A 24973-nucleotide genomic window follows, 5' to 3' on the forward strand; every position below is an offset into this window, starting at 1 on the left:
GCCCTTGTATATGCTAGCAGGGTTAACAGAGATCCCATCACTCGAGACTCGAGAGTCACGACGCGCAGTCTTAACCCAGAAGATTAAAAGAACTGGAGGTGGAGGGGAAAAAAAAAGAACAGAAACACGGGAGAGATGGGGACCCTCAGATCCAATCTCCAACGGAAGAACCTCACGTTGCCCACACGTGCGCTGATGAAATACACCAGTGGAAAGACCGCTAACAGTTATGGCATGTGCACTGCGCGGTTTATGGAAATTCTGTACTCCACACAATGCACAAGCAGCTAAAGGAACTACTCCTAACTGCATCAGAGAGCGCTTTAGCATACACAAATGTGCATTGTGCAGTGCTGTTATGTAAATCTTGTAGTACACACAATGCCTTTTTTTTGCGCAAAAAAATGCCCAACTATCCCAAAGAATAACTCATAATAGCATCAGATCTTAGAGAACCATCCCAACTCACCACAAAAACTCTTATCTCTCATTGAGGTCATCAACTCTTGGAGCTTGATCACGTCTTGATTTCTGCATAAAAAACTGGTCAGCTCCCAGGCAGTCTCAGTTATTAACCATGTTGGGCGCCAGCTCGGAATCCCCTGCAAGGGGATGCCGCCATGACAAAAGAATCTGGCAGCCACAATTACATTCACACATAATATGGATAGAAAATTAAGTCATTGTGTTGCAATAAAAATATTATCTGGTGTGTGCTGTTTGTGTGCTCTGCAGACTGCAGATGCTTGCTTTGGTAGCTAAAAAGCATGTAATAGGGAACACACTATGAGGGTTAACCATATTTAACAATGGTTAAGGTTGAAATTGCTATATTTGAATAGATGAATCAGTTCAAATGTCTTGCAGGCTCTAAAATAAATGGATTACCTGACGAGGTCCTTGAAGATTGGTGCAGAGAAGACCTAGGGGATGGAACAATCCAAGTTCCCCTGTGTCCAGAGCCTGAATCTTCCAGTTGGGGTTGCATCTCCGCTGTATTAAGCATCCAGATAGATCAGCTACGGGCAGCTACAGAACCAGCCCGAGGTCCAGGAAGCACAAGGACTATTCCTCATTAGAAGAAGCCAAGTAATTCAATGATATGTTCATAGACTTGAAACAATATTGCTTCCATTGAACACCTTCAAGTTTTTCTACTCTTTATCTGCGGCACATTTACAGCTGCACTAGTAGGGGTAAAGTAATAACTTTCTACCAAAAGGGTAGTATATATAGCGAAGTTACAACCAAACTATACAATTGTTTCTCCTATGTTTCAACACTTCCACTTCCACCCATCTCCTTATCACTTGAATACTTGATGGTGCCACTGATCCATGCCCCTTTGCTCATACACAGTGACATAGCATTGTAGACAAGCCTCCCAACTGCTGCTATTCAAACCCCCCAAAAGAAACATGAGCTGCGCTAACATCTTTTATATGCCGAGTGAACTTGCAGTGTACATTGCAGAGTTGGGGCTTCAATTAGAGTGCTGCTAATTCTTGCTAGCTGAGCATGTGCAATTAGCGTTGCTCTCCTTTAACACCTTCAACAAACAAATCGCAGAAATTAACTCTAAAATTTTTGTTTTGGAACATGTAATTCAGATAAGTCTAATAAAAGGCACAATTCTCTCTTTCAGGGCAAATTAGCTTCTTGATTTAGACCTTACTGCTACAGGAAGGTTGACCTTCTAATTAACCTACCGACAAGTGATCATTTGCGGGAACTTATTGAATTGCTTACCTTAACCTGCTTCTGGAGATCCTTGATGTAGTCGACAGCCAAATCCAGCATGTCAGAAGTGTTGGTTTGCTGCAGGAAATGGAAGTGCAGGTTACAGACAAGTCAATTATGGAGTGGTCCACGCACAGAAAATTTGCTAACCACACAATGTTCTGTTGCCTATTGGGGAGAGGAGACTACAGAATGCCAGGTACCTTGTCCATGTTTGGGACGAGTTCTTGCAGTTTTCGGATTCGCTCGCTGATCTTTGTTCTCCTCACCTGGGAAGCAAGGATCAGCACATCAGCCAGTTGCTCAGCGACAGACTCGAAAATTAAAGAAATTCTATACAAACGGGTATTCACTAACTCGCTCGGCAATACTGCGTGGGTGTGTGGCACATCCTCGCTTGGCACGGATCTTGCAGGGCACAGCATCCTGGAACTGGAGGAACTTTTCAATACTTGCCATCTCCGAAGATGTCTTCGGCAAGCTGAACTGTTGCGCAAGGCCATTCTGCACCGATGGCACCATGCAGATTCTCATCAATCCGCCACATAGATATACTACGAGAAATGGAAGAGCTAATACAGTGGCGCACATACCTGCTCAGGCTCTAATGAATCCCGAGGGCGTTTCATCCCAGATAGGTTCTCCGACATGAACGACGACGACTCCTCCCACCCGGAGCCCATGGCGTACCTAGGGATGTACCCCCTACCAGCACCTGCAGCCTCTGGGCTGCTCCCTCCAACCTCCTCACTGTCCATCTCTGAGATCTGTGACATCAACGATCCCTGCCGTGACGAGAAGCTGAGCTGCCCCTTTAGCCTGCTGCCACCACCTGCAAGAGACTCGGCCGTGGCGGCGCTGCTGCCGTCCCTGAAGCCCATGCTCATGCCCGCCCTCAGCATGGCACCGTATCCTGAGTTGAGCAGAACGGCGTAGGTGGGTGGGACACGCTCAGTTCCAGAAATAGAAATGGTTCCAAGAAGAAAAACTCCCCAAGAACTGCAATTATTGCTACGCGGGAAGCAAGCAGGGAATGGCAACTACAGAAGTACCAAAAGAAGGCCGAACTAAGGAGGGACCAACCGTTTTCCATGTTCAAATGATCGAGGAATCCGGCTGGGGAGCTGCTCTGACGAGTCAGGTTGCTGGAACCGACGCCGGCGGCTGCAGCGGACGCGGTTTCCGTGCCGGAGCTGACGGTGCGGTAGAGTCCAGACTTGGCGTCCACCATCTCCTGGTGCTGGTGCTGGGAGTGGAACATCATTTGCTGCTGCTGGGAGGCCATGTCTGCTTCACTTGCGAAGTGGCCCGTGGCCGGGGCAGGCGCCGGCGCCGGCTTGTCGTCCCGGATGTGGTGGTCAGCCAGGAACCTGGCGAAGACGTTGTCGGCGCCGGCGTCAGGGCTGGCAGCGCGGGCCCCGGCCGAAAGGAAGTCCTCGCAGAGCTCGCCGAGCACCGAGCTGGGCGCCGATCTGTACCTCAGCAGCCCGGATGAGGCCATCGGCGGCTGCACCGGGAGGTTGAGGCCCTTGGACACCGGCGAGCCGTGCATCAGCTGGCCCAAACTGTTCAGATCCTGCACAAGAACAAAAAGGAAATTTCGGCCATCTGTTCATATAAGAAGCATAGCTTCGAACAACTTTACGGGACAGTGTCTCAAGCAAATTGCATATCGTCTTCTTCATCTAGAAATTGACTCACAATCTTGAAAATAAAAGGCTCCTCAATCATGGAGGCGGCCTGACGAGCTTACCTAATTTCAGCTCAGATCAGGGAGCTGAGCTAGCCCCTCTTTGGGAGGGTCGGCGGATGGGATCCACCTGGACCTGGAGGCGGCGGGAGCTGTCGGCGGGGACTCGTGGAGGCCCCCTGGTCTCCCCTAGCAAGAGGCGAAGGCGGGCGTTGGAGGCGGAAGCGGAGGGCAGGGGGGCAGGTCAGCAGAGAACGGCTGCGTCCGCGGGGAGGAGGGGCGGCGTGGTTCCCGTGCCTTGTCGGGGCGGTGCGCGGTGGGGGCGGAGAAGAAAGGGGCAGCGGTGATGCTGCGCTCGATAAATAATCACGCGCCGCTCGTCAACCGCAGCTGGGGAGGGACGGAGGGGAGGGCGATGCCGATGGCGATGGCGATGTGGCCGCCCCCGCCCCGGCCCGGCCCGGACCGGCATGTGGTGTGGTGCGGGCGTGTGGCCGCACGCTGCGTGCGGCTGTTGCAGTCGCCGAAACGGCGTTGGTTCCCTTGATCAGGTGACGGCGGCATGGGCGGGACGGCAAGAAAGTGGCGCCGGCCGAAAGGGTTCTTTTCCCGTTCCATCATTCCCAAGAGGATTCGTCAGAAAAAAAAATGAATATGCTTTTTATATAAAAAAATCCTCTCCACGAGAAATGTTGGATTCATACTACCTACCTCCCATCCCGTTGCCTCCTCCCTCGATCCAGATTGCGAGAAAGCTTCTTTGGGTGTGCGGTGGCCTCCCCGTTTGTGGCGGCGCCGTCCGGCGTGAAAGCTTTGGCCTCGCTTATCCCTTTGCTGGCGATGTCGCTGTTTGGCTGCCGGGGGGAATGTTACCAGCGCCGTGCAGCTGCACCTGTACCTGGCCTCTTCCTCTTCCACTGTTCATTTTGCTGCGACGGTGAAAGGGAGCTGATCCCCGGCACTCCCTTCACACTCTTCCAATCTTTTTTTTCCCTCCCGCTAATCATGTTCTGTTTTTGTTGCTGTGAGTACTCCATACGAGTTGCCGACTACCGAGTCCGGTCCAAATCAATTCTCTTGTTTCAACTGTAACGAACATGATCTCATTTAGGTCATTTTTGAGTGATTTTTTGGTGATCGTATGACAATATAACCAATGAGATTAACGAGTTTGCAAGATCGTATTTATAGGATTCTTTAGGTCCCTTGGATAGAGTCCAAGCAATATTTGAGACGTCCAATGCGCCGTCGAGACGTCCAATGCACCGTCAAGACGAAACGTCCAATGCACCGTCGAGACGAGATGTCCAACCCACCGTAGAGATATCAAACCCACCGTAGAGATATCAAGTCGCAGTGAAAAAGCAGAGTTGGACAAATGACCGCTGCGACGAGTTGGACAAATACAAAGAAGAAACCACAAAAACACAGCACGACCGCATAATCCGACGCCCCTAGGGTCGGACTATCCAAGCTAAGAAGCCGAATTATCCGACGTCGTGGAAGCTTGGTCGGACTATGCCTCGGGCTATCCTTCAGAGAGGCTGTTTTCTCGAGATGGAAAATATCCTTCAGAGTCGGATGATCCGACTTATGGTTTTTGGAGCGTCGGAGGAATGTTCGGATCAATGATTAGAGACGTTGTCTTGGAATTCAAATCAAACCTTCAGCATCGGATGATCCGACGCACCATCGGACAAAGATGTCGGACTAATGACATTATCATTGCAGGCGCAGAAGAAAACTCTTCAGGATCGGATGATCCGACGCCACGTTGTAGTAATGGGTCGGACTATCCGACAGCCTCCACGTCAGCTGTCAGAAGCTCAACGGATACCCAAGGACACAGAGTAACCGGATGATCCGACGTCCTAGGTCAGAGCACCGTCGAATTATCCGACGCCCTACGCAGGAAAAAGATCAATGGCTTTAAACGACTAGTTCAAGTTGGAGGGAAAAAGATCAACAGCTTTAAACGACTAGTTCAAGTTCGGGCGCGTCGCGAGGAGGTCCGGCGGCCGGGGCGCGCGTCAATGGCTGCGGGGGGGGGGGGGGGGGGGGGGGGGGGGGCGGTGGCGGCGGGAGCGGGGCGCTGGGGGCGGTCCGGCAGTAGGATGAAGAAAGGAGATGGAGAGAGAAGACTGACATGTGGGGCCCACTACGGAGTGAGTGTTGTCATCCAACCCGTATTCCCAATTCCCTCAAACAAACATGTGATGGGTTGACTCCGTCCCCAAAATCAGAGTGCAACCAAACAATGGATGTGTTGGCTCCGTTCTCAAAATAAAAGTTGGATCCAACCCAAACCACCGATCCCGCAACCAAACACACGGGAAGTGGAGCAGTGGAGCCGCCCAAGCAAAGCCCTGCCTGCTCGCAGCTCAGTCCATGGATCTGTACAATTTTCCAGGTCCACCACATGCGCACGCTGCACAGTGCACGTACACTAGAAAGTGGAAATCGAACTTTTCAACAGAAAACGGTAGAAAAAGAAAAGGTCGGTCACATGATGTTTCCGAAAACAAATTGTTAAGTGTCAATTCCCTATATGCCATTAGAAAATACAACTTATCTTTTATGTACCATTGAAAATTAACACATCTCTTATATGCCATCCTTTATAATTTTTCATCCTCTACATGCCATTAACGTCTAAATCTAATGTTAACAGTGTTAAAGTTTTCATTCCGGGACCTTTTTACCCCTGCCACCGAGTAGCGCTCAGCTACCGATTAAAAAAAAAAAGACTCCACCGCACCCCTCCTGTCCCCGTCCCGCCGCTCTCGAGGACGCCTGCAGCTGCTCTCAAGCTTGCCGCCGCCTTGGTGCTGCAGGTGCGCCTCCCCGGCACCCGAGGCCGCGGCGGCCGGTGGGGAACGAGGGCGTTGAGGGCCGCGGCGGGGAGGGAGCCCCGCGCCCTTCGCGCGGGCGCAGCCGACCTCCGAGTGCGCCGCCAGCGCGCCGGTGAGGAGGTCGCGAAGCGCGTCCGCACGCCAGGCACGCAAAGCTTTGCAGAGGTGCGTGGCGAGGGGCGGCCTCCAGCGATGGGCGTGGCAGGACGAGGGGCGCGCGCGCGGCTCGTTCCTCGCCACGGCACTCGCGCCCTCACCCATCGCCCGTGCGAGGGGTGCGCGTGGCTCATCCCCCGCCGCGGCTCTCGGCGTCCTGGCCCAGCGCCCGCGCGAGGGCCGTGCGCGCAGCTCCTGCCGCGGCACTTCTATTCTGGAGGGGTAAAAATGTCCAGCTAACTAAAGTTTGACGGCTCCGTTAACGGCAATGACATATAGGGACGAGAAATTATAAATGATGGCATATAAAAGATATGCTAATTTTCAATGGCACATAAGAGATGAGCTATATTTTCTAATGTCATATAGAGAATTGACTCCAGCAAGAGAGGTGGTACCAGTTCCGTCTCGTGAAAATCACGCACCTTTTATGTTCTTTTTTTAATCTTTTCATCAGTAGCGCGGCACCTTTTTAAGAAGCGAGCAACTTTCTGCCTGCCATTCATCTTTTCCCGCTGCTTTCGCTATCTTCATGAAACCAAGATTTTGCGCCTCCTTTTCCTTTTGAGAGCAAGATCTTGTCAGGTGCAGATAAATTAGAGGCTAAACTCAATTAGAGGCTTAGAGCTGCCTTAACCATCCGAACAGATACTTGGCGGGGAGACGTTCGATACAAAGAAAGACAGCAGATTGAGATTAGTGCAGAACAGGAGATTAGTGCAGAACAGGAGATTGGAATATGGTCCTCTTCCCGTATCGGATAAGCCAGGTGAATCCAATCAATGAAGATGATCAAAGTAGGTTAACAGTTGCCGTGACCATTTTAAGCAACGGCAGTGCGCCTATTTTCGGCAGCAGCAAAGGTGTGCTGCCGTTGCCCGAAAGCATCGGCTTGACTGCAATCGTCGGGACCGGTTGAGATTCTCTGTAGTGGACGGCAGACACCGACACATGGGTCCCACGGGCGCCAGGGGCCCGCGTGCAGGGTTAGCGTTCCCGGCACTCCGCTGCTACCACAAGCTTCGCAGTTGCAGAACTGAGGCCGTGTTTAGTTGTTTATGTGTAAAAATTTTGCAAAGAAATTTTTTTAATTTGAAGTACTAAATGAAGTATATTTATAAAACTTTTTGCACAGATGGGTTGTAAATCACGAGACGAATCTAATAATGCTAATTAATCTATAATTAATTCATAATTAGCAGATGATTACTGTAGCATTAATGTTGCAAATTATGGATTAAGTAGGCTCATTAGATTCGTCTCACGATTTACAGCCCATCTATGCAAAAAAATTTGTAAATAGACTTCATTTAGTACTCCATGCATGTGTCAAAACATTCGATGTGACGTTTTTTTGCGTTTACGGAGTTTACGGATTAAGATCTAAGGACTCTGATTTGCATTCGCGAACAGTGGAATTTACCATGGATCACTTAACAGTGTGCTGTGCACATTCAGAAGCTGCGTCAACGAGCGGCGATGTCATGGACTTGTGCACTGCTAGTCGTTTGCTCTGCACCGAAACACAAACAGGAAGAACACGGCAAAAAGTAGCAACCCTTTCTGGGGATTTATCACCAGCCATTCCCTATCAACCATAACCAATCGAGCACAACGCCGGAGAACAGTCGTATAAGGAGGAAAACAAAAAAAAACATTCCCCAGAGGATTCTGCTCTGGCCCCTGCACAAAACATTGGGAAGAGAAAAATAAAATAAAATTAGTTTCTCAGTCTAAAATAACTAGGTGTATAGCTCGCGCATTTGCGCGGCTAGTATTGAAAACTCAAAAAATTACTTACCGTTGTATCCTTACTTAAAGATTATACTATCTTTTTTTTACCATACATCACCCTATTCATTATCGTAAATTATGTCTTATTGTTGGTTAAAACAATTCAAATATGATCTATCTATAATAACAATTTTATTTGTTGAGCTTTAATAATATTATGCATATAATTATTTTCATTTTTGTTTTATTTTGATTGATTGTTGTTAGCTTTAGTTTTTATTAATAGTATATGTTTGTAACTGATACATAGCTAAATAATATTTTATATTTAATTTTTCGTAATTGCATTGGTGGGTGATTTTTAATTAGGCATAGGGGTATTTTAGGCTAATTTTATCATAATGTCAGAGGTGGGTAATTTTTATTTTTCTCCGATTAATGTGGGAATTTCTAGTCCTTGAAAGCGAACGTGGAGGCTCTATTTGTTGGCCAAATAATAAGATAATAGATGAGTCACTTGATACCTAAAAGAAGCTGATAGCATGAGACGTTCTATAACAGAGGTAAACTTGCCTTGTATCCCCTAGGCGCCTCTGTAAGGACACATACGGTCAGGTCCCATTGCTCAGCCTCAAGAAGAATGTCAAAACGGTCATATATCCTTGATCGCCATACTTTGCAGTGAAATACTAGAATACAAGAATGACAACAAAGCGTGCAAGGGTTGCTGCCGTAATACACTACGGGGATGTCATCTTGACAATAAAGGGTACGTATCTGCCTATGAGATCCCACACATTGCAAGTTGCAATCAAAATTAGTGAATACCTGTAATTACATGACAGAATGGATAATTTTCAAGTGGAATATTAGACTATGACAATTTGCACAAGGTATTAAAAGGCGAAAAATGAAAGAAATCTTACCAAGGCCCTAGACTGTGTGATCCGGTGTCTTCACTCTTCAAATAAGAATCCAGGGGAAATTGATAGAGTCAAGACATATGTCAGAAAGGGGTTTCTCGTTAAAGCCTGAAGGGCAGAAGCGTCCATGTAGATTGAAATGGGCCAGTCAACTCATAGATAATGATTCAAGGTGCTGGAAGGAGGATGTCCTGCATCGGTACTTTTATGACCATGATGGCATGATGTCGAAGAAATCCAGAAGATCAGGATTCCATGGAGACCGGCAGATGATGTTGTGGCATGGCATTGGGAAAAGTCTTGTTGTTTCACAATACGGAGCGCATATAGGCTGGCAGTTGACATCCAGGAACTCGACTCTCGCCTGGGTGCCTCGAGTCGACACCCTGATGGCCACCGACCGGTTTGGAGGAAATTCTGTGGTGCGGAGCAAGAGACAGCGTTCCATGCTGTCGTGGGCTGCGGACATGCAAGATCTTTACGAGAGACTATGCGACAGACCTGGAGTTTACCCTCTGAGGACTTGCTTCGTGATTCGGGTCCAGAGTGGCTCCTGCATATTGTTGGATTGGCAGAAGCGGAGGAGGCGGCCTGTCTTCTACTCATCTTGTGGAGAGCGTGGTTTGTTCGTAACGAATGGCTCCATGCAGGTCGGTGGATCCGGAGTGATGCATCGGCCAACTTCCTATCTACCTACCGGGATTCCCTGTCGGCTCCCGTGCCCAACATAATGGATGATAAAGGAAAGCAAGTAGCGTGTCCCTCCTTCAAGCCACAGGCCAACACTGGCAGGCGGCCCTCTAAACCATGGCGGCCTCCGGAGGACAACTGGATCAAGGTGAATGTGGATGGTGCATACCTGGAGCAGACAGGGAGGGCTGGGGTTGGCGTGGCCATTAGAGATCGCTATGGGAAGGTGCTCTTGTCAGCATGGATGGTTGTTCATGGAGCCAGGTCGGCGGAGGAGGTCGAAGCCCAGGCGTGCAGAGAGGGCTTGATGCTGGCTGCTGAATGGACGCCCAAGCCAACGATCCTGGAGTCGGACTGCTCGACAGTCATCAGATATCTGGAGAATCCAAAGTCTCAGAGAACAGCTTACGGCTTCATCATCCAGGAGGCAGTGGAGGCGTCGAGGAAGCTTCCGAAAGTAGTGTTTCAGCACATAGGGAGAGAGTCTAATGTTTTAGCTCATGAACTAAGCCAACTCGCTGTGCGCTTGAATCACAGCGCGGTTTGGCGCGATCGAGTTCCTGTGTGTGTTGAGCGTCATGTAGCTCACGATGTAAACGCTCGAGTTATTGAATAAGTCTTTCCCTTTCGCAAAAAAAAAAAGACATATGTCAGAAAGATATCGAGAGCATAGTCCCTGTTTTGTAGCAACAGTTGTTTGGTGCTTAAACGCTCGTATCTCTCTGGCTCCTCCTCAACCTGCAGAAATTAGTGTGTTCAAGTTACATTTCCATGACGATCGGTATAATAAATGAACTATATGTAACCATCAGTATGATGCATACTATTTCATCTTCAATTGGGACTCCTGCAGAGCTAGGTCACCAGCAACAGTTTTCCTACCTTCAGAAGCTGTACCTTTGAGAGAGAATATTCACAATCGGCAATGTGGGGAACACAGATGTGTACAGAAGGACACACAACAGCTCAAAGAAGCATGATATGATATTGAAAAGAATAACACTGCATGAAGCAATTCAATACATTTGGTCAAAAAAAATAAATCCTTAGTAATTAGTATGTGGAGAAGATAAATAGAGCACTGTCATCTATTTTACTTTTCAGGTTGTGTTGTTTTGAGATGAGAGGACGTGTATCATTCCTGTTGTTGTACTAATTAACAAGATTAATCCCACACAAAATTGATGGTAACTGTGCTGATTTTTATAAGGATGTAAGGATAATTTTAAGAAAAAAACATTTTGATTCATCTGGTGCTGAAAAGAATGGGACATACTAGCTCCTTTGCGTAAACCATCACGTGAGCTCTCAAAAGCCGCATTTGTAATTAGTCGCAAAGCTGATGTTATTGCTCCTGATGCAGCCAAACCTGCCAAGTAGGACTGCAAACCAAAAAAACATAAGGGTGATGAACTATAAACGCTAAGGCATTTCCATCAGTGATCAGTCCAAAAAAACATCATATAATACCAAGAATATTTGGAAATGGTCACCTGAATGAACTCTGGGCACATCAAGGACATATCACCAACCATGCCACCTTGAACATAGGCATAGCCTACCCCGAATGCCGCACTTATTACACATACACCAACAAACTCTCCAACTCCACCTTGCCCTTTAGTGGCCACATCCAGCTAATGTTGAACATGATAGTATAAGGTTGATATCACTAATTCAATAACAATATTATAGCCATACTTATGCAATAGCTTTACTATATATTACTTGCAGGGCGGAGCTACAGGGTATGCCAGTTGGGCCATGGCATACCCTGCAAATCCAGCCTTAATAGAAGAATATTTTTTTTCCTTTGCCGATAAACGTCTTGCACCTTGATGATGTTTCTTGTGTTGCTCGCCCGAGCCTTGAGGTGATGATTCACTTTCAACTAATCCCACCTCCGTCCTCAGGCGACTGTCGGACTAGAAGCCCGCAGGCTACCTTGACTAGCAAAATACAAATGGGAGGAGAAATTATACAGATACAAATGTGAGGAGACATTGTTGGTTGTGTCCTTCCTATGACAGGCATTAGTGCTGGTGATGAACTGACAACCTCGGATTGGATTGCTTTTGCAATTTGTTCCATCAAACTTCTAATCTTCACTGATCAATATGGTACAAGTACTCGTAATCTTGCATGTCATGTCGGTCAGCTCACTTATTTTGGATAAACTGTTGATCGTTTGATCAAAATCCAAAATAATACAAATTCTCTGTTCAGCCTTCTTCAACAATCAACATAATCTTTCATAGTTTAAATCACATCACTTGTCCCCGCGCTCCAGAGCTTCAATTCATATTTATGACGACCAGATGGCCATGCCAGCTTGACTCCCAACAAACACCTCACACCATATGCTATGCTAGATACTAAAAAATATTTAAAATAAGTTATTATTATGCTTTTAATTATTTTTATGAGCATGTACTGTAATGTTTAGCAAAATTTATAATTTTTACCAAATTATTCCTTGAATCTTAATACTTATATAATTTTGGACCAAACTTATCATGTACCTAATTATATAATGCCTTTTGGAGTATTGATCCGGCATACCCTAAGCTAGAACTCTAGATCCGCCAGGAAATCATACTAAGTCATAGCACAATAGTTGCATCGAATAAATAGAGATGAATCTGTATTTGCCTCAGGGAAAGGATGGCACTTTCTATTATAATTGCAAAAGAACTTATATAATAAGAAAAGCGTATATCCTGTCAGATTCCAAAGTCTGGTGTTGATCTTTGCTTCGTGATGTGTTAGGAGAGCTGTTACTCCTAAGGCAAAAGGCTGATATACTAGCGTGAGGACTCTGGTTGGGTGGTTCTTCTGCATTTAGTAAGAAATATATTACCCATCAGTCATCACAAATTTGTAATAAGAGGATTTTGTGAATGGATTTCTCAACCTTCCCGAGCCATTTGGTTCAAACGTCAAAAAAAATTAAAGAAATAAAAGCTTGAAACCATAAACAACAGTGACAGGGTAAAAACATCATTACTCAAAGTCTCAAAGAGCACTGGGAAGCCAACAATTTATCTCTCGTAATTTAGTTGTTCAGATCCAGATCAGTTGAAGACAAATTTGATTATCTTTTCAATGAATTTCAACAGTTAAATCTTAAGCACTGAATGGTTTAAGTATATTTTCAAACCTGCACACTATGCTACTGAACTGTACGGGCATAAAGTGAGGTAAAAAAAAATGCACGTACTGGGAAGAGGTAGACAATCTTCGATGGTAAGCATACTGTTCCACGAGAAAGACATCCATTACCCTATCCTTTTCAGACGAGCATACCAAAGTGCTTCCCCTGTCAAGTCCAAAACCAGTACAGTAAAAGGAAAATAATTCATCTTGTTTTTTTTAACGAACCGACAGCTACATATTATACTAAAAACCAGGAGAAAAGGACACAAGAATGTATCACAACACAAAACTGCGGAGATCAATACATGTGGTTGGAAAATATGCTTGAAGAAAAAGAGACCTGAAGTTGCGGCGGTCCCGCCCGCACCCTCTGTCTCGCCCATACTTTGTTAACCTAAAAATTAGCAAGAGAAACTGTGAGTCGACTTTTCAAAAAAAGAAAAAGAAATTGTGAGTAGGGGAACAGTGGCGAGAACTGAAATTAAAAGCTCGGTAAGCACACAGATTTGATTTTGGTGCTACCGGTATTCATAACGAACTATATATACTCCTAGTAAAATGAACGGAAGCAAAAGGGCATCATCTCATGATTTAATAAAGGGAGCGACCCTAGTAAAATAGGAGGGTTTGGACTTGGAATCCGCACGTCCTTTTTCAGGTTAGCGGCGTAGTTTAAGACTTGGTGTGCAGATCATGGTTGGTTAATTATAGGCATCAATCATCCTTTGACTGACTGACTGAAACCCCAAATCCTACAATCAGTGCCCAAACCTGACAATCTAATAAAACAAGCAAAACGAGCCCAGAAAGGGATGAAAGCCAGAAACCACTGCGTTTTGCCCTGGGATCGCGGAACTTCATACACAAAGCCTACCGGCTACCGCTGATGCAACAACGACGGAGAGGGAGAGTGGAAGGCGTCACAGGCAGAGAGGGCACGGCCCGATTTCTGGTCCTCAGGTCGGTGTCTCCTCCTGTACTCAGACGTCGATGTGCAGGTGCAGCCAACGACCAGCGACTTCCGCGGGCGGGACGCGGGGGTCCTGCAACTGCGACTCTCGCGGCCCGGAGGTCGTCGGTCCTGAACCAGGGGAGGAGAGGTGGTCCAAACCCGGAGAAAATTCCCCGAACGAAGCCGGCGCCAGGGAGAATCAAAAGCAGAAGGACGACGGGTCAGAGGAGTGGTATCGGAGAGGGAGAGCCTGGTCCGGGGACTCCGGCGAACGGGCAGCGCAGGTAGGTAGCGGGAACTGGTGGCGCCGCCGCCGCGGTCAGAGCCCCGAGCACTCGTCTCGAGCAGGCGGCGGAGGCGGCGGCTTTGCCCGCTGTTTTTGTCACGTTCCGCTCTGGCAACTGGCCGTGCCGAGAGCCGAGTCCGACGCCGCCGTACACGCGTCGTGCCGGAGACGCGAGCATCAGTGTACTGTGTACATCATCCCAGTCCCATCGGCCGCCGCCTCAGCCAAGTTCAGCCAGGCAAACAATGCCGCCGTGCCCTTGACGACTGGAAAGACGCTGCCACTTTTTCGATCGCCCCCGGCTGTCCCGCACCCACCCAACACGGGCACCGTGGCGTCCGTCCAATTCTGCTAGGCAGACACGGTCACACGGCAGTTCGCTCCTGCCAAGCGAAGCTGTGAGGATTGGAGCGTGTCGACGAGGGGTTGGCCGGTGCCCCGGGCCGCTGGGCGCCGGCGATGGGGGTGGCCGCGGCCATGCGGGGTGTGTGCTGGGCGATGTCGCGAGTAACTCGTGCTACTGCCAATTAGTTGCAGAAGTCCTTTTTCTCATCCTCTTCCTTCACGGCTCCGCTCCCTCTTCTTCCTCCTCTCATGCCTCTTTTTACTCCTGTCTCCCTCACCTCTCGTCCACAGCCCGACCGGTGGCCGCCGCCGCCACCCCACCCGCCCACCCATCCCACTGCCGCGCCACCGCAGCCACGATCTTTTTCTTGCCCCCGCCCACCGGGGGTCAAGCCCCACCTGACCGGCGGCGCTCTTGCACTGCCTCATCCTTGCCGCCGCTCGAGCCGCCACCATCGTCCGGCTGTCGCCGCCCTAACTTTCCCTCTACGGCCGATGGCATGGAAGCCATCCGCCCATCCCCAACCCCAACAACCCGAAACCCTAAAGCCATCGCCTCGATCACCACCCCGGCGGCGGACCTTGCCGCCGGCCGCTTCCCCCACCACTCACAAGTCACACCCGGCAGCCTCTCCACCCCCTCGGGGCCTTCCCTTTCCCTCGGCGGCGAGCGGCGGCGGTGATATTGGGCCGTTGTTTGGCCCTGTACGACGAGTCGAGTGTCACCCACCCGCCCGCCCGCGCGCGCGACCTCTATCATTTGCAGTGTGTGCTTGGGTTGGGGTGGGGCTTGCGTGGCGCTCGATTCTTCTTGGGCCCCTCCCCGCTGGATCGTGGGCTGCCGATGCCGAGTCACACGCGACGCGCGCGGCGGCCGCCAGCAGAGAAGCGAACGCGTGGGCCTGCTTTTGTGATATTCTACGGGCCGAAGCCCACATCCGACTTGAGTGACTGATTGACTCGCATCCTCGCTTCCTTCCTTCGTTGTCCTCCGTCAACCACTCGCCGCAAGCATCATCGGCAGCATCCATCCATGGCGTCCTCCACCGCTGCTTCTCTCCGCCTCGCCTTCCCTCCCCTCTCCGCCCCCGCCGCCGCGGCCTCCTCGGCTCCTCCTTCTCCTCCGCGACCACCCTCCGCTTCCCTCACCGCCGCGCCCCACGCCGCCTCGCCGTCGCCGCCTTCAAGAAGCTGTCCGAGGCGTCCCCCGTGCCCATCCCCCCGGAGCCCACCCAGCCCCTGCTCGACGAGGGCGCCCTGCCTCCCAATCCCGGGGTCTACGGCGTCTACGACGCCTCCGGGGACCTGCAGTTCGTCGGGATTTCGCGCAACGTCAGGGCCAGCCTCGAGGGCCACCGCCAGAAGGCCCCCGCCGACCTTTGCGCCTCCGTGAAGGTACCTACCGTTCGCAGCACTACCATGTTCCTATGTAGTAAGGCAGTAAGCAGTATGCTCCTACCATCTCTATGTACAGGATTAGATTAGTTCCCCCATTTAACCTCGCCTGGAACAGATAGATCGTTGTGTGAGCTTCGGATAGTGTTAATTTGGGGCATATTGATTTGGCTTCACTTCTCAAGGAGTTATACAAACCCCGAGTACTTTGCTCGCCACAAAACCCCAAGTACTTTGCTCGCCACACGGAAATGGACATCTGCTTCCATGCTTCATTGTTTGGAAAAATCAGTATGCTTGGCTACTAGTTTTTTTTTTTGAAGGTCACCGGGAGGGGAGAGTGTCCCCCACCTGAATTTCATTGCAGTGGGCCTGAATGGCCCATCAAATGTTTAAAGGGTTTTACACACAGTGCTCCTTTAGAGTTTACATTGCGGATTCAATGATAGAGCACCAGGACAGACCAATGTGCAGGTCTTTGTGCGGGAGTCGACTCCCCCATGAGCGGGCATCATCGCGAGCTGCCCGCAAGACAGCTCCTAAAGGATCTAGCTGTTGTCTGAACACGGTGTTGTTGCGGCGCTTCCAGTAGATTTCTCTCCAGTCCTCAGTAATGGCTGATTGATGTATCGCCAGCATTGCCATGACATAATGCACATGCTACTTGATTTAATAGAAAACATTATTAATTCGATATCCTTGGACACTTCATTTGCCCCGTTCAAGACGAGATGACATTCATTATGAATTGCAGTTTATTTGATATAGATTCAAATTGCATACACTGCAATTTGTGTTAAGACAGTGGAAATAATTTTTATGGTTGTTACAGGGCCGTTCTTTATAGCAGGTTTGTGGATGTATGGTTTCTGATTACTTTTACCATTGTTTTTGTTTTAACTAATCACGGTGCTAGCTCATGAAAAATATGATCTTGGGTACAATAGAGGGAATCATGAATCCAGACATGTCGTATTAACCAGTATGGTCACTATTCTGCATAAGATAAATCTGTTGAAAAGGACAAAATAATTCCTAATTTTTTGCATATGAGTTTATTCTTGCTTCAGTGCTTGAATATATGATTGCACCATTGTGACATGTGCAGGTTGCAGTAGCAGATGAGTAGACACCTGATCGAGCAGTCCTTACTAATGCCTGGAAATCATGGATGGAAGAACATATAGAATCCACAGGCAAGGCGCCGCCAGGGAATGTTGCTGGAAACAACACCTGGGTAGGTGCCCCACAGAGGCCTCCGGACTTGCGGTTGACACCTGGTCGCCATGTTCAGCTGACTGTCCCACTAGAACAGCTGATAGATCGTCTGGTGAAGGAGAACAAAGTGGTAGCCTTCATCAAAGGATCAAGGAGTGCTCCCCAGTGTGGATTCTCCCAAAGGGTGGTAGGTATCTTGGAAGCACATGGAGTGGATTTCGTAACTGTTGATGTGCTTGATGAGGAACACAACCATGGGCTAAGAGAAACCCTGAAGAGTTACAGCAACTGGCCGACGTTTCCTCTGGTTTTTGTTGGAGGGGAGCTTGTAGGAGGCTGCGATATTGTTTCATCCATGGTTTAAAAAGGGGAGCTGTCTGCCCTATTTCAGAAATAGTGCTCATGTGTTGGAAGTTTTAGTATGCTCGTTGGCCATTTTTACTGTTGTACCTGAGAACTTTAAGCTTCTCTCTTCCCACATTGCTGTAATCCTCTTAGGTCGTTGTAGCGCAAAATTACTTGGCCTAAGAAAATGTTTATTTGGGTTTTCATGAGGCTGTACCGCTGCAGTCCTACTGATGTGATAATACCAGGATATTTCTGTGGGAGGCTTTAGAGTTTCAGGTTATCTGTATATTTGTCATTGCTTCAGATCCTGTACGACATGAACATTTTGTAGCTTCATGTTAAAAGAATATGTTTTCTAGATTGATGGCAGTTTAATGCAAAACTGGTTTTGGCACAGTAATATTTTTTTAGTAGACAAACTGGATTGATGAAACTTGGAAAAGTGTTTCAAATGACTGAAATAATTTGTCTTATGAAGTTGTCTATTTCGTGTGATGCCATTCTCCTTTCAATATACGAACAAAAATTGAAAATAACTGTTCAATGTCTATGCTACTTTCAAACTGTACTCTCATATTTAACTTATATATGATTTCCAACAAGAAAGAAAATAAGTGATTGCATTTGAAAGAGAAATTCAAATGAAGCGAAATTACACCATCCATGTTCTTGACTAGCTACCTAAAGAAAGAAGTTCTTTTCTTCTTAACTTCAAGGGAAAGAAGTGCAGGTTGTAGAGCGACCCAGAGCGGGGAGGAACAGATATCTACAGTAATAAAATCTAATTGACCCATGCGCTGGAGACGGAATCACCAGCCCTTGCCGATGAGCCACAGCCAGTCGAGCACGACGCCGGAGAAGAGGCCGCCAAGGAGGCAGACGACTAGCACGTTCCCGAGCGCGTTCTGCTCGGGGCCCTTGTACCCCTTGGGCGCCTCCATGAGCACGCACACGGTGAGGTACCCGTTTGTTAGCCCCAGAAAGGAGGTCAGGAAGATCATGTAACCCTGGTCGCCGTAATTGGCCGTGAAGTAGAAGGCCGGGATGAACAAGAACCGCGCCAGGATTGCCACCATCATGCCCTTCCGGTTGGTCAGCTTGAGGCACTGGATCAGCGGCACGTACCTCCCGATCAGGTCCCACACGTTGTACATTGCGATCAGCACAAGAGCATACCTGCATCAATTTTCGTCAGAAATGGCGGCACTCCAGAGTTCAGACACCATTCGATGTTTCATCAAGAGTTGGATGTTTCATGGGAATGATTTCTAGAGAATCTAGAAAGCAAGAAACTTCACCATGATCCCAGGCTGTGTTCTCCGGTGTCTTCAGACAAAAATCCTGGGAAGATCGACAGTGTCAGGACGTATATCAAGTAGATATCGATCGCGTAGTCTATGTTCTCCATCAGTAGCTCTTTTGTGGTCAGGCGCTTGTGTTTCTGTGGATCCTCCTCGACCTGCGGGATTCACGCACTTTACATCATCAGCATTCGATCTCGACTGGCAAAGCTACAGGGAAACGCATAACCGTTTGGTATCTGTCAGAGGGGCACACATACTTGTGCCTGTTGGTCAGAGATGATCCCTGCAGCAGCCAGGTCGCTGGCAACAGTCTTGCTGCCTTCGGCGGCAGCCTTCGAGCGGTAGTACTTCACGATGGGTAGTTTGGCGAAGACGAACGTGTATAAGAGGAGGCACGCCAGCTCGAACAGGCAAGTGATTGAAAAGAACAGTACTGCACCAAGTAATACGAGATGGATTATTTGACAGTGCAAGTGGTAGTGCTTGCCGCCTGTGAACCGAGAGGTCACAGGTTCGAGCGGTGGCCTCTACACATTGCACAGTGTGTGGGAAAGACCTCCCGCTAATAACCTCATCCAGACCCCGCACAGTGCGGGAGCCTACGGCACTGGATACGTCCTTTTTTAATAAAAATCCTGATCTAGTTAAATTTGTAGACAAGTATACAATCCAGCAAATAGAAGTAAATAAGGCGTGCTTCTTGGTTAAAACAGATGCAAATCTGTAGTCCTATTTGTCATAGCAATTATATTCTAGAGAAAAATAACCCAAAACACACACATATATAAACCATCTATATAAACTAATTCTGTTGATCATCCCTTTCAATTCCCCAAATTTGGTTCAGAATTCAAATAGTTTTTATTTTGGAACTGTCAACAAAGTTTTTTTTTAAATATGATGACCATCTTTTAAATATGAAAATATGAAGTAACTAAATCTGCAAATGTCTCACAAGATTCGGACTTACTAGCTCCAATGCGAAGACCATCTTTTGAGCTCTCAAAAGCTGCTTTAGTGATTAATCTCAAGGCTGATGTTAGAACCCCTGACGCAGCCAAGCCCGCCATGAAGGACTGAAAACTCAAAGCACAATACAAATAATGAAATATGGCCTCTGAAACCTTAAAAAAAAAAGAACACTGCCAGACCGGCCAAATGAAATTCAGTTCAATAGCAGCACCACAACACACTGAAAAGAGAATGTGAGATGTTACCTGAACGAACTCTGGGCACATTAAGGATAGGTCACCAACCAATGCACCTTGACAATTCGCATCAGCTATCCCAAATATGGCACTGATTATGCATACACCAACGAACACTCCAAGCCCACCCCGTCCTTTAGTAGCAATATCCAGCTAGAACAACAGACGTGGTTACATGAGCTGATATGCTGGAACACCAACATTCTTTAATTTTTGGAAGGCAATGCACTTACAATTATCAATGCAAAAGAACCGAGGAAGAAAAGGGAAAATCCTGCAAGATTTCTCCGTCTTGTGTTCATCTTCGCTTCATAGTATGTCATGATGAGGGTTATTCCAAAGGCAAAAGGCTGGTAAGCTAGTGTGAGGATTCTTGTCGGGTGGTAATCCTACAACAATTACATATTTGTTACAAATTTGAAGGTATGGATACAACAAGTACTGCAACAAATAAGGGACTAATTTTAACTCCTAAGTAACCATTAATCATGGACTGAACTGAGAACAAAGAGATAAATTAAACCATATCAGTAGAAAAGAAATTAACATATCATTGACTAGTAGGATATTTTAGCATTTAAATGCCAATTGAATCAAGAAGCAAAATCCTGGTTCCATTCAATTTACCCCAAGAATCAAGACAAATCAGGGATGCCACCCCTCATGTTTCTCAACTGCACGTTTGCTGCTGCTATGCTATGCTGAATACCAAACCTATTCCAACCATCAACTGAGTTTGGCAAGCATGTACCGGGAAGAGATGGGCATAGTAATCTTCGATGGTGAGCATACTGTTCCACGCGAAAAGGCTTCCATTCCCCAAAAGCCAGCAGATAAGTATACCAAGGAACCTCCCCTGCCAATTTTAGAGCCAAACACAGACACTCGTCAATATACAAGTTAATTTGCAGTTGACAAAACTGAATTGACCTGTGTCTGCGCTTGCAGAACAGAAGAGAAGGCACCTTGACTTGAGCCTCGGCACCTGCTACGTCCGTGCTCATGGTAACTCTATATATATATATTCACCTGCGTCTATAAAAGGAAAAGATTCAGACACGCAATTTGGACCCAACAGACAACAAGAACGGAACACTCTAGATATGCAGTCCATGATTCTGTATATGACAGCTAACGAAGCACAAGCCTAAGAAAGTTTCCCAATTATGTGCGGCAAGGAGCAACATCGCCAAGATCGTTAGAGCAAAGTGGTCGTCTAAGAGATGCAGATTTTTAGAAGATTGATTTCCAAATTTATCGTTCCCCAAAGAACGAAAAACAGAATCGATCCTAATTCTGCCACATCCTAATATCCAGGCATCCATGAATCCATGACACCACGGATGACGGAACTAGCTAGGCACATGCGTCTGGCTTTGGAAGTCTACTCACTGCTGACTGCTGGCTGCTGCTACCTGCCACCGATGCGAAGCACACGTCACCGAATCCGGTGCGCACCGGCGCGCCGCTCAGTCAAGACAAGCGCGCATCATTAAATAGTAAACGTAGTAAACCACAAGCATGCTACTAGCCTAAGCAGGGGAGCAGATCGATCTGCTGAAGCACACGGCACGAGACCGGATTGGAAACCGTCGGAGAACCCCCCCCCCCCCCCCCCCCCCCCCAACCTACAGGCAAGCACCGCAGCAGCCCTGGAAGGAAATCGGCTGCCAGCAAAGTTGTTTTTCGAAAGACCCGGACAGATTCCGGCTTTAATTAACAACGAGAATAGCAAGAACAAGTTTTACCGAAATTGATCTCAGATCAACTCGGTTGGGGCATCGGAATAGCCCCCACAACAGAAAAGGAAAGGAAGAAGAAGCGATAATTACTCACTAACAGTTGTGGCTAGTGGCTACTAAGAGGGGCCAGCAAAGTAGCAAACCCCTTGATTCTTCGATGCCAGCAACGACACCGGAGTCCAGAGGAGGAGGAGAGCTGGAGCAGGGAGACGGGACCGGAGGAACGAGGAAGAGCTAGCACTCACCGGCCGGCGCAGCTAGCAGTCAAACCCCAGCCCGCCCGGCGGCGGCCGCCGCGGAAGCCGGGGGGCAGTGCAACGACCGAGAGGGTGAGGAGGGAGCAGGAACCGGACGGATGGAAGTGGACGCGGAATCTGACGGTGCGCGCGCGCGGATGTATATATAGCAGTTGAGATTTACGCGGGGATGGATGTAGCAGCTGCAACCTGGAATCTCCAACCTCACCAGAATCTCCAACGGCAACGTGCGCGCGAGCGGCTAGGCGAGGCCTGTGCTGGCTGGCGGCCTGCGTGCGCGTGGGAACGGCCGCGCAAATTATTCGTGCGTTCGGGGGCGCCGGCAGCAGCAGCACACGAATTATCAGCTGTGGACGGGATGGATGGTTGGATCATCCCGCTGATGACGGATGGGGGGACGAAATCCGACGGCGTTCACACCGTCCCCACGCGCGGCGTCAACGCTCGTGGCCAGGGAAAAAAAATCCTCTCGAGCCCTGGCGTTTTGCGTGACCTGGTTCCGTGTCATCAGCTCAATGATTTTTTTTAAAAAAAATGAAGTACGTATGTCGCCGTGCTAAACATGGAGTCAAATGCAACCGAATTTTAAAACCGGCTGGCAGATCATCAGGATCTTAATAAAAGATGCACCTCGTGGATCGGCTGCCAGTTCAAGAGCCACGGTGCTGGATCTTATCTGCTAGCAACCGTATCCCTTTTTGTTCATTTGCGAGGGGATATTGCTCGTATTAATCCATGACATCGACAAAGTCTATCCTAGCGGAAGAAGCCCATGGCGTCGCTGCAATGCACTGAACTGCACGCCACAGGGAGAATCGAGCAAAGGGAACGGGAGGCTCCGCTCAATTTGACCGAACACTTGAGTTGGAGGAGGACAGGGTAGGGTTCACCAAACCGGTGGGAACCGGTCTGGTTTGACCGGTTACCGGTCAAACCGGTCGGGACCGGTTCCGGTTTCGGCCGGTACCCAACCGGCCAAAATTCAAAATTTAAATTTAAATTCAAAAAATGAAAAATTTCTAAAAAAATTCTAAAAATACTTCAAGTTTCGATGAATCTAATGGTATCAAATTTTCTCAAAAATTCATTCATTTAGTATAGTTTGTGGGGATTTAAAATTAAATCAAAAAAGAAAAAGAAAAAAAATGGGCCGACCCATTAAGGCACAACAGTCAAACCGGTCAAACCGGCCGGTAAACCGGTTGCACGGGAGCTTTTGAATTTGGATTTGAATTCAAACCGGTCAAACCGGCCGGTAAACCGGTCGGAACCGGTTGCACGGGAGCTTTTGAATTCAACCGGTTTCCACCGGTTACCGGTCCAACCGGTCCGGTAAACCGGAACCGGTGGCCGGCGGTTTGAGTTAACCGGTCGGGAAAAAAACCCTGGGATAGGGACGCCAGCCCTGGTGGGACCGGAATCCGCTAACCTCATCCCCAGCCACACGAAGCCTCGCTCATCATTGGAAAAACTGGGTTCCACTCCCCTCAACTTGACACTTGAGAGCTTTCTAATTGTTTTTTTTAGTAAAGTCCATCACCGATCCCTAAACTTGTGTCGCTGTGTCATCTCGGTCTCTAAACTCACAAATCGACTGTTCAGGTCCTCAAACTTGTTCATCTGTGTCATCTCGGTCCATAAACTTGTTCCACTGTGTCATCCCGGTCCCTAAACTAGAAAATCAAATGTTTACGTCCTCAAATTTGTTCAATCATGTCATTTTGGTCTCTAAACTTGATTTTGAGTCTCATATGGGTCAAACAAGGCGATCTAAAATCTATATATCAAAAAATAATTCATAATTTTTTCATATGAACTTGAATGAAGATAAACTTTATATCAAAATGGTAGCCCTCGACGTAATCTACAATTTTGTAGTTGAAATATTTTTGAATTAAAACTGTTTAGGGTCTCAAAATATTATTGTAAGTTTATAGGTTTTGAAATTTAAAGTTAAAATTAAAATTTGGGACTCGAAACAATTTTAATTCAAAAAAATTTCAATTGCAAAGTTGTAGATCGCGTCGAGAGATACAATTTTGATATACAGTTTGTCTTCATTCGAGTTCATATGAAAAAATTATAAATTATTTTTTGATATAGAGGTTTTAGATTGTCTGGTTTGGAATTAGATGAAACTCAAAACCAAATTTAAAGACTGGGATGATACAACTGGACAAGTTTGAGGATCTAAACAGGTGATTTATAAGTCTAGGGACCGGAATGACACAATCAAACAAGTTTGAGGACCTAAACGATCGATTTACGAGTTTAGAGACCGGGATGACACAATCGAGAAAGTTTAGAGACCGGTGACACACTTTACTCTTGTTTTTTTTGAGTAAAATGCACTGGGGGTCCTTAAACTAGTTGATCTGTTCTGTTTAGGTCCATGAACTTCGAAAATGCATTTATAGGTCCACAATCTATTCAAGTGTGTCATCTAGGTCCAAAATATCTCTGACCACCATTGACTGCCTACGTGGACAGCCACGTCCGATCCAACGGGGCCGCCTCCCCCATCCTTTCATCTCCTTTGCTCCCGCACCGCCGGGCTGCTGCAGCCCCGCTGCTCGGCTCCCTCCCCGCGCGCCTCGGCCATGGGCGCCCCTGCTCCCTCCCCGCGCCGGCCATGGGCGCGCCCCTCCTCCCTTCCTCCTCCGGCTTCAGCTCCACGCTGTCGCGGCCTCTCCCCTCCTCCCTCACCGCGCCGCCCCGGTCCTCCTCCTCCCTCGCCGCGCCGCCCCGGTCCTCCTCCTCCCTCGGCACGGAGGCCCGTGGCGCGGAGGCGCCCCGCCGCCGGCCGGATCCGCGCGCGGCGCGGCGTTGCCCCGCCCTCGGCAGCGCGGACCGAGCCCGGGCCGTCTCTCTAGCCGCCGTCCATGGCGGGTCATGGCGCGGCCATGGCGACGGCGGCCCCTCCTCCCTCCCTCTCCCTTTCCCTCCCTCCCTCTCCCTCCCTCCTCCTTCCCTCTCC

General features: G+C 48.3%; 2 protein-coding genes and 2 pseudogenes across 4 annotated transcripts; 1 reads left to right on the plus strand and 3 right to left on the minus strand.

Annotated features, from left to right (window-relative positions):
* Positions 1-288: 288 nt before the first annotated feature.
* Positions 289-3873, minus strand: LOC120661651 (transcription factor bHLH130-like). 2 transcript variants are annotated; one of them, XM_039940560.1, is made up of 8 exons: positions 3494-3845; positions 2824-3316; positions 2334-2653; positions 2098-2244; positions 1944-2009; positions 1750-1818; positions 889-993; positions 289-531 (listed from the first exon to the last, which is right to left on the minus strand). In XM_039940560.1, the coding sequence occupies exons 2-8, from the start codon at positions 3290-3292 to the stop codon at positions 481-483; spliced, it is 1227 nt and encodes a 408-aa protein (XP_039796494.1). In that variant the 5' UTR covers positions 3293-3316; positions 3494-3845; the 3' UTR covers positions 289-480. The 2 variants fall into 2 exon arrangements, with proteins under 2 accessions (XP_039796494.1, XP_039796495.1); XM_039940561.1 differs by lacking the exons at positions 289-531; positions 889-993 and adding an exon at positions 1091-1549 and having other exon boundaries at positions 3494-3873.
* A 4139-nt stretch (positions 3874-8012) lies between these two features.
* Positions 8013-14658, minus strand: LOC120662871 (annotated as a pseudogene).
* A 217-nt stretch (positions 14659-14875) lies between these two features.
* LOC120661654 lies at positions 14876-17877 on the plus strand (annotated as a pseudogene).
* Positions 17878-18035: 158 nt separating this feature from the next.
* On the minus strand, positions 18036-22295 carry LOC120661653 (equilibrative nucleotide transporter 3-like). 2 transcript variants are annotated; one of them, XM_039940562.1, is made up of 9 exons: positions 21985-22295; positions 20963-21032; positions 20749-20853; positions 20231-20386; positions 20007-20150; positions 19760-19865; positions 19047-19222; positions 18784-18944; positions 18036-18661 (listed from the first exon to the last, which is right to left on the minus strand). In XM_039940562.1, the coding sequence occupies exons 2-9, from the start codon at positions 20999-21001 to the stop codon at positions 18295-18297; spliced, it is 1254 nt and encodes a 417-aa protein (XP_039796496.1). In that variant the 5' UTR covers positions 21002-21032; positions 21985-22295; the 3' UTR covers positions 18036-18294. The 2 variants fall into 2 exon arrangements, with proteins under 2 accessions (XP_039796496.1, XP_039796497.1); XM_039940563.1 differs by lacking the exon at positions 21985-22295 and adding an exon at positions 21834-21957 and having other exon boundaries at positions 18060-18661.
* Positions 22296-24973: the final 2678 nt, after the last annotated feature.

This window comes from Panicum virgatum, chromosome 2N, assembly GCF_016808335.1.
Source record: "Panicum virgatum strain AP13 chromosome 2N, P.virgatum_v5, whole genome shotgun sequence".
NCBI lineage: Eukaryota > Viridiplantae > Streptophyta > Magnoliopsida > Poales > Poaceae > Panicum > Panicum virgatum.

What these genes read in the sequence shown, in the direction of transcription:
- LOC120661651 (XM_039940560.1), bottom strand. Translation starts at nt 3,292, where the DNA reads ATGCACGGCTCGCCGGTGTCCAAGGGCCTCAACCTCCCGGTGCAGCCG. An exon ending in CACGCAGTATTGCCGAGCGA is followed by an intron (nt 2,010 to 2,097) that starts GTTAGTGAATAC and finishes CTTGCTTCCCAG; the next exon opens with GTGAGGAGAACAAAGATCAG. An exon ending in ATCTCCAGAAGCAGGTTAAG is followed by an intron (nt 994 to 1,749) that starts GTAAGCAATTCA and finishes TGCTTAATACAG; the next exon opens with CGGAGATGCAACCCCAACTG.
- LOC120661653 (XM_039940562.1), bottom strand. Translation starts at nt 21,001, where the DNA reads ATGAGCACGGACGTAGCAGGTGCCGAGGCTCAAGTCAAG. An exon ending in GTTCTTTTGCATTGATAATT is followed by an intron (nt 20,151 to 20,230) that starts GTAAGTGCATTG and finishes CTGTTGTTCTAG; the next exon opens with CTGGATATTGCTACTAAAGG. An exon ending in TGTGCCCAGAGTTCGTTCAG is followed by an intron (nt 19,866 to 20,006) that starts GTAACATCTCAC and finishes TTGAGTTTTCAG; the next exon opens with TCCTTCATGGCGGGCTTGGC.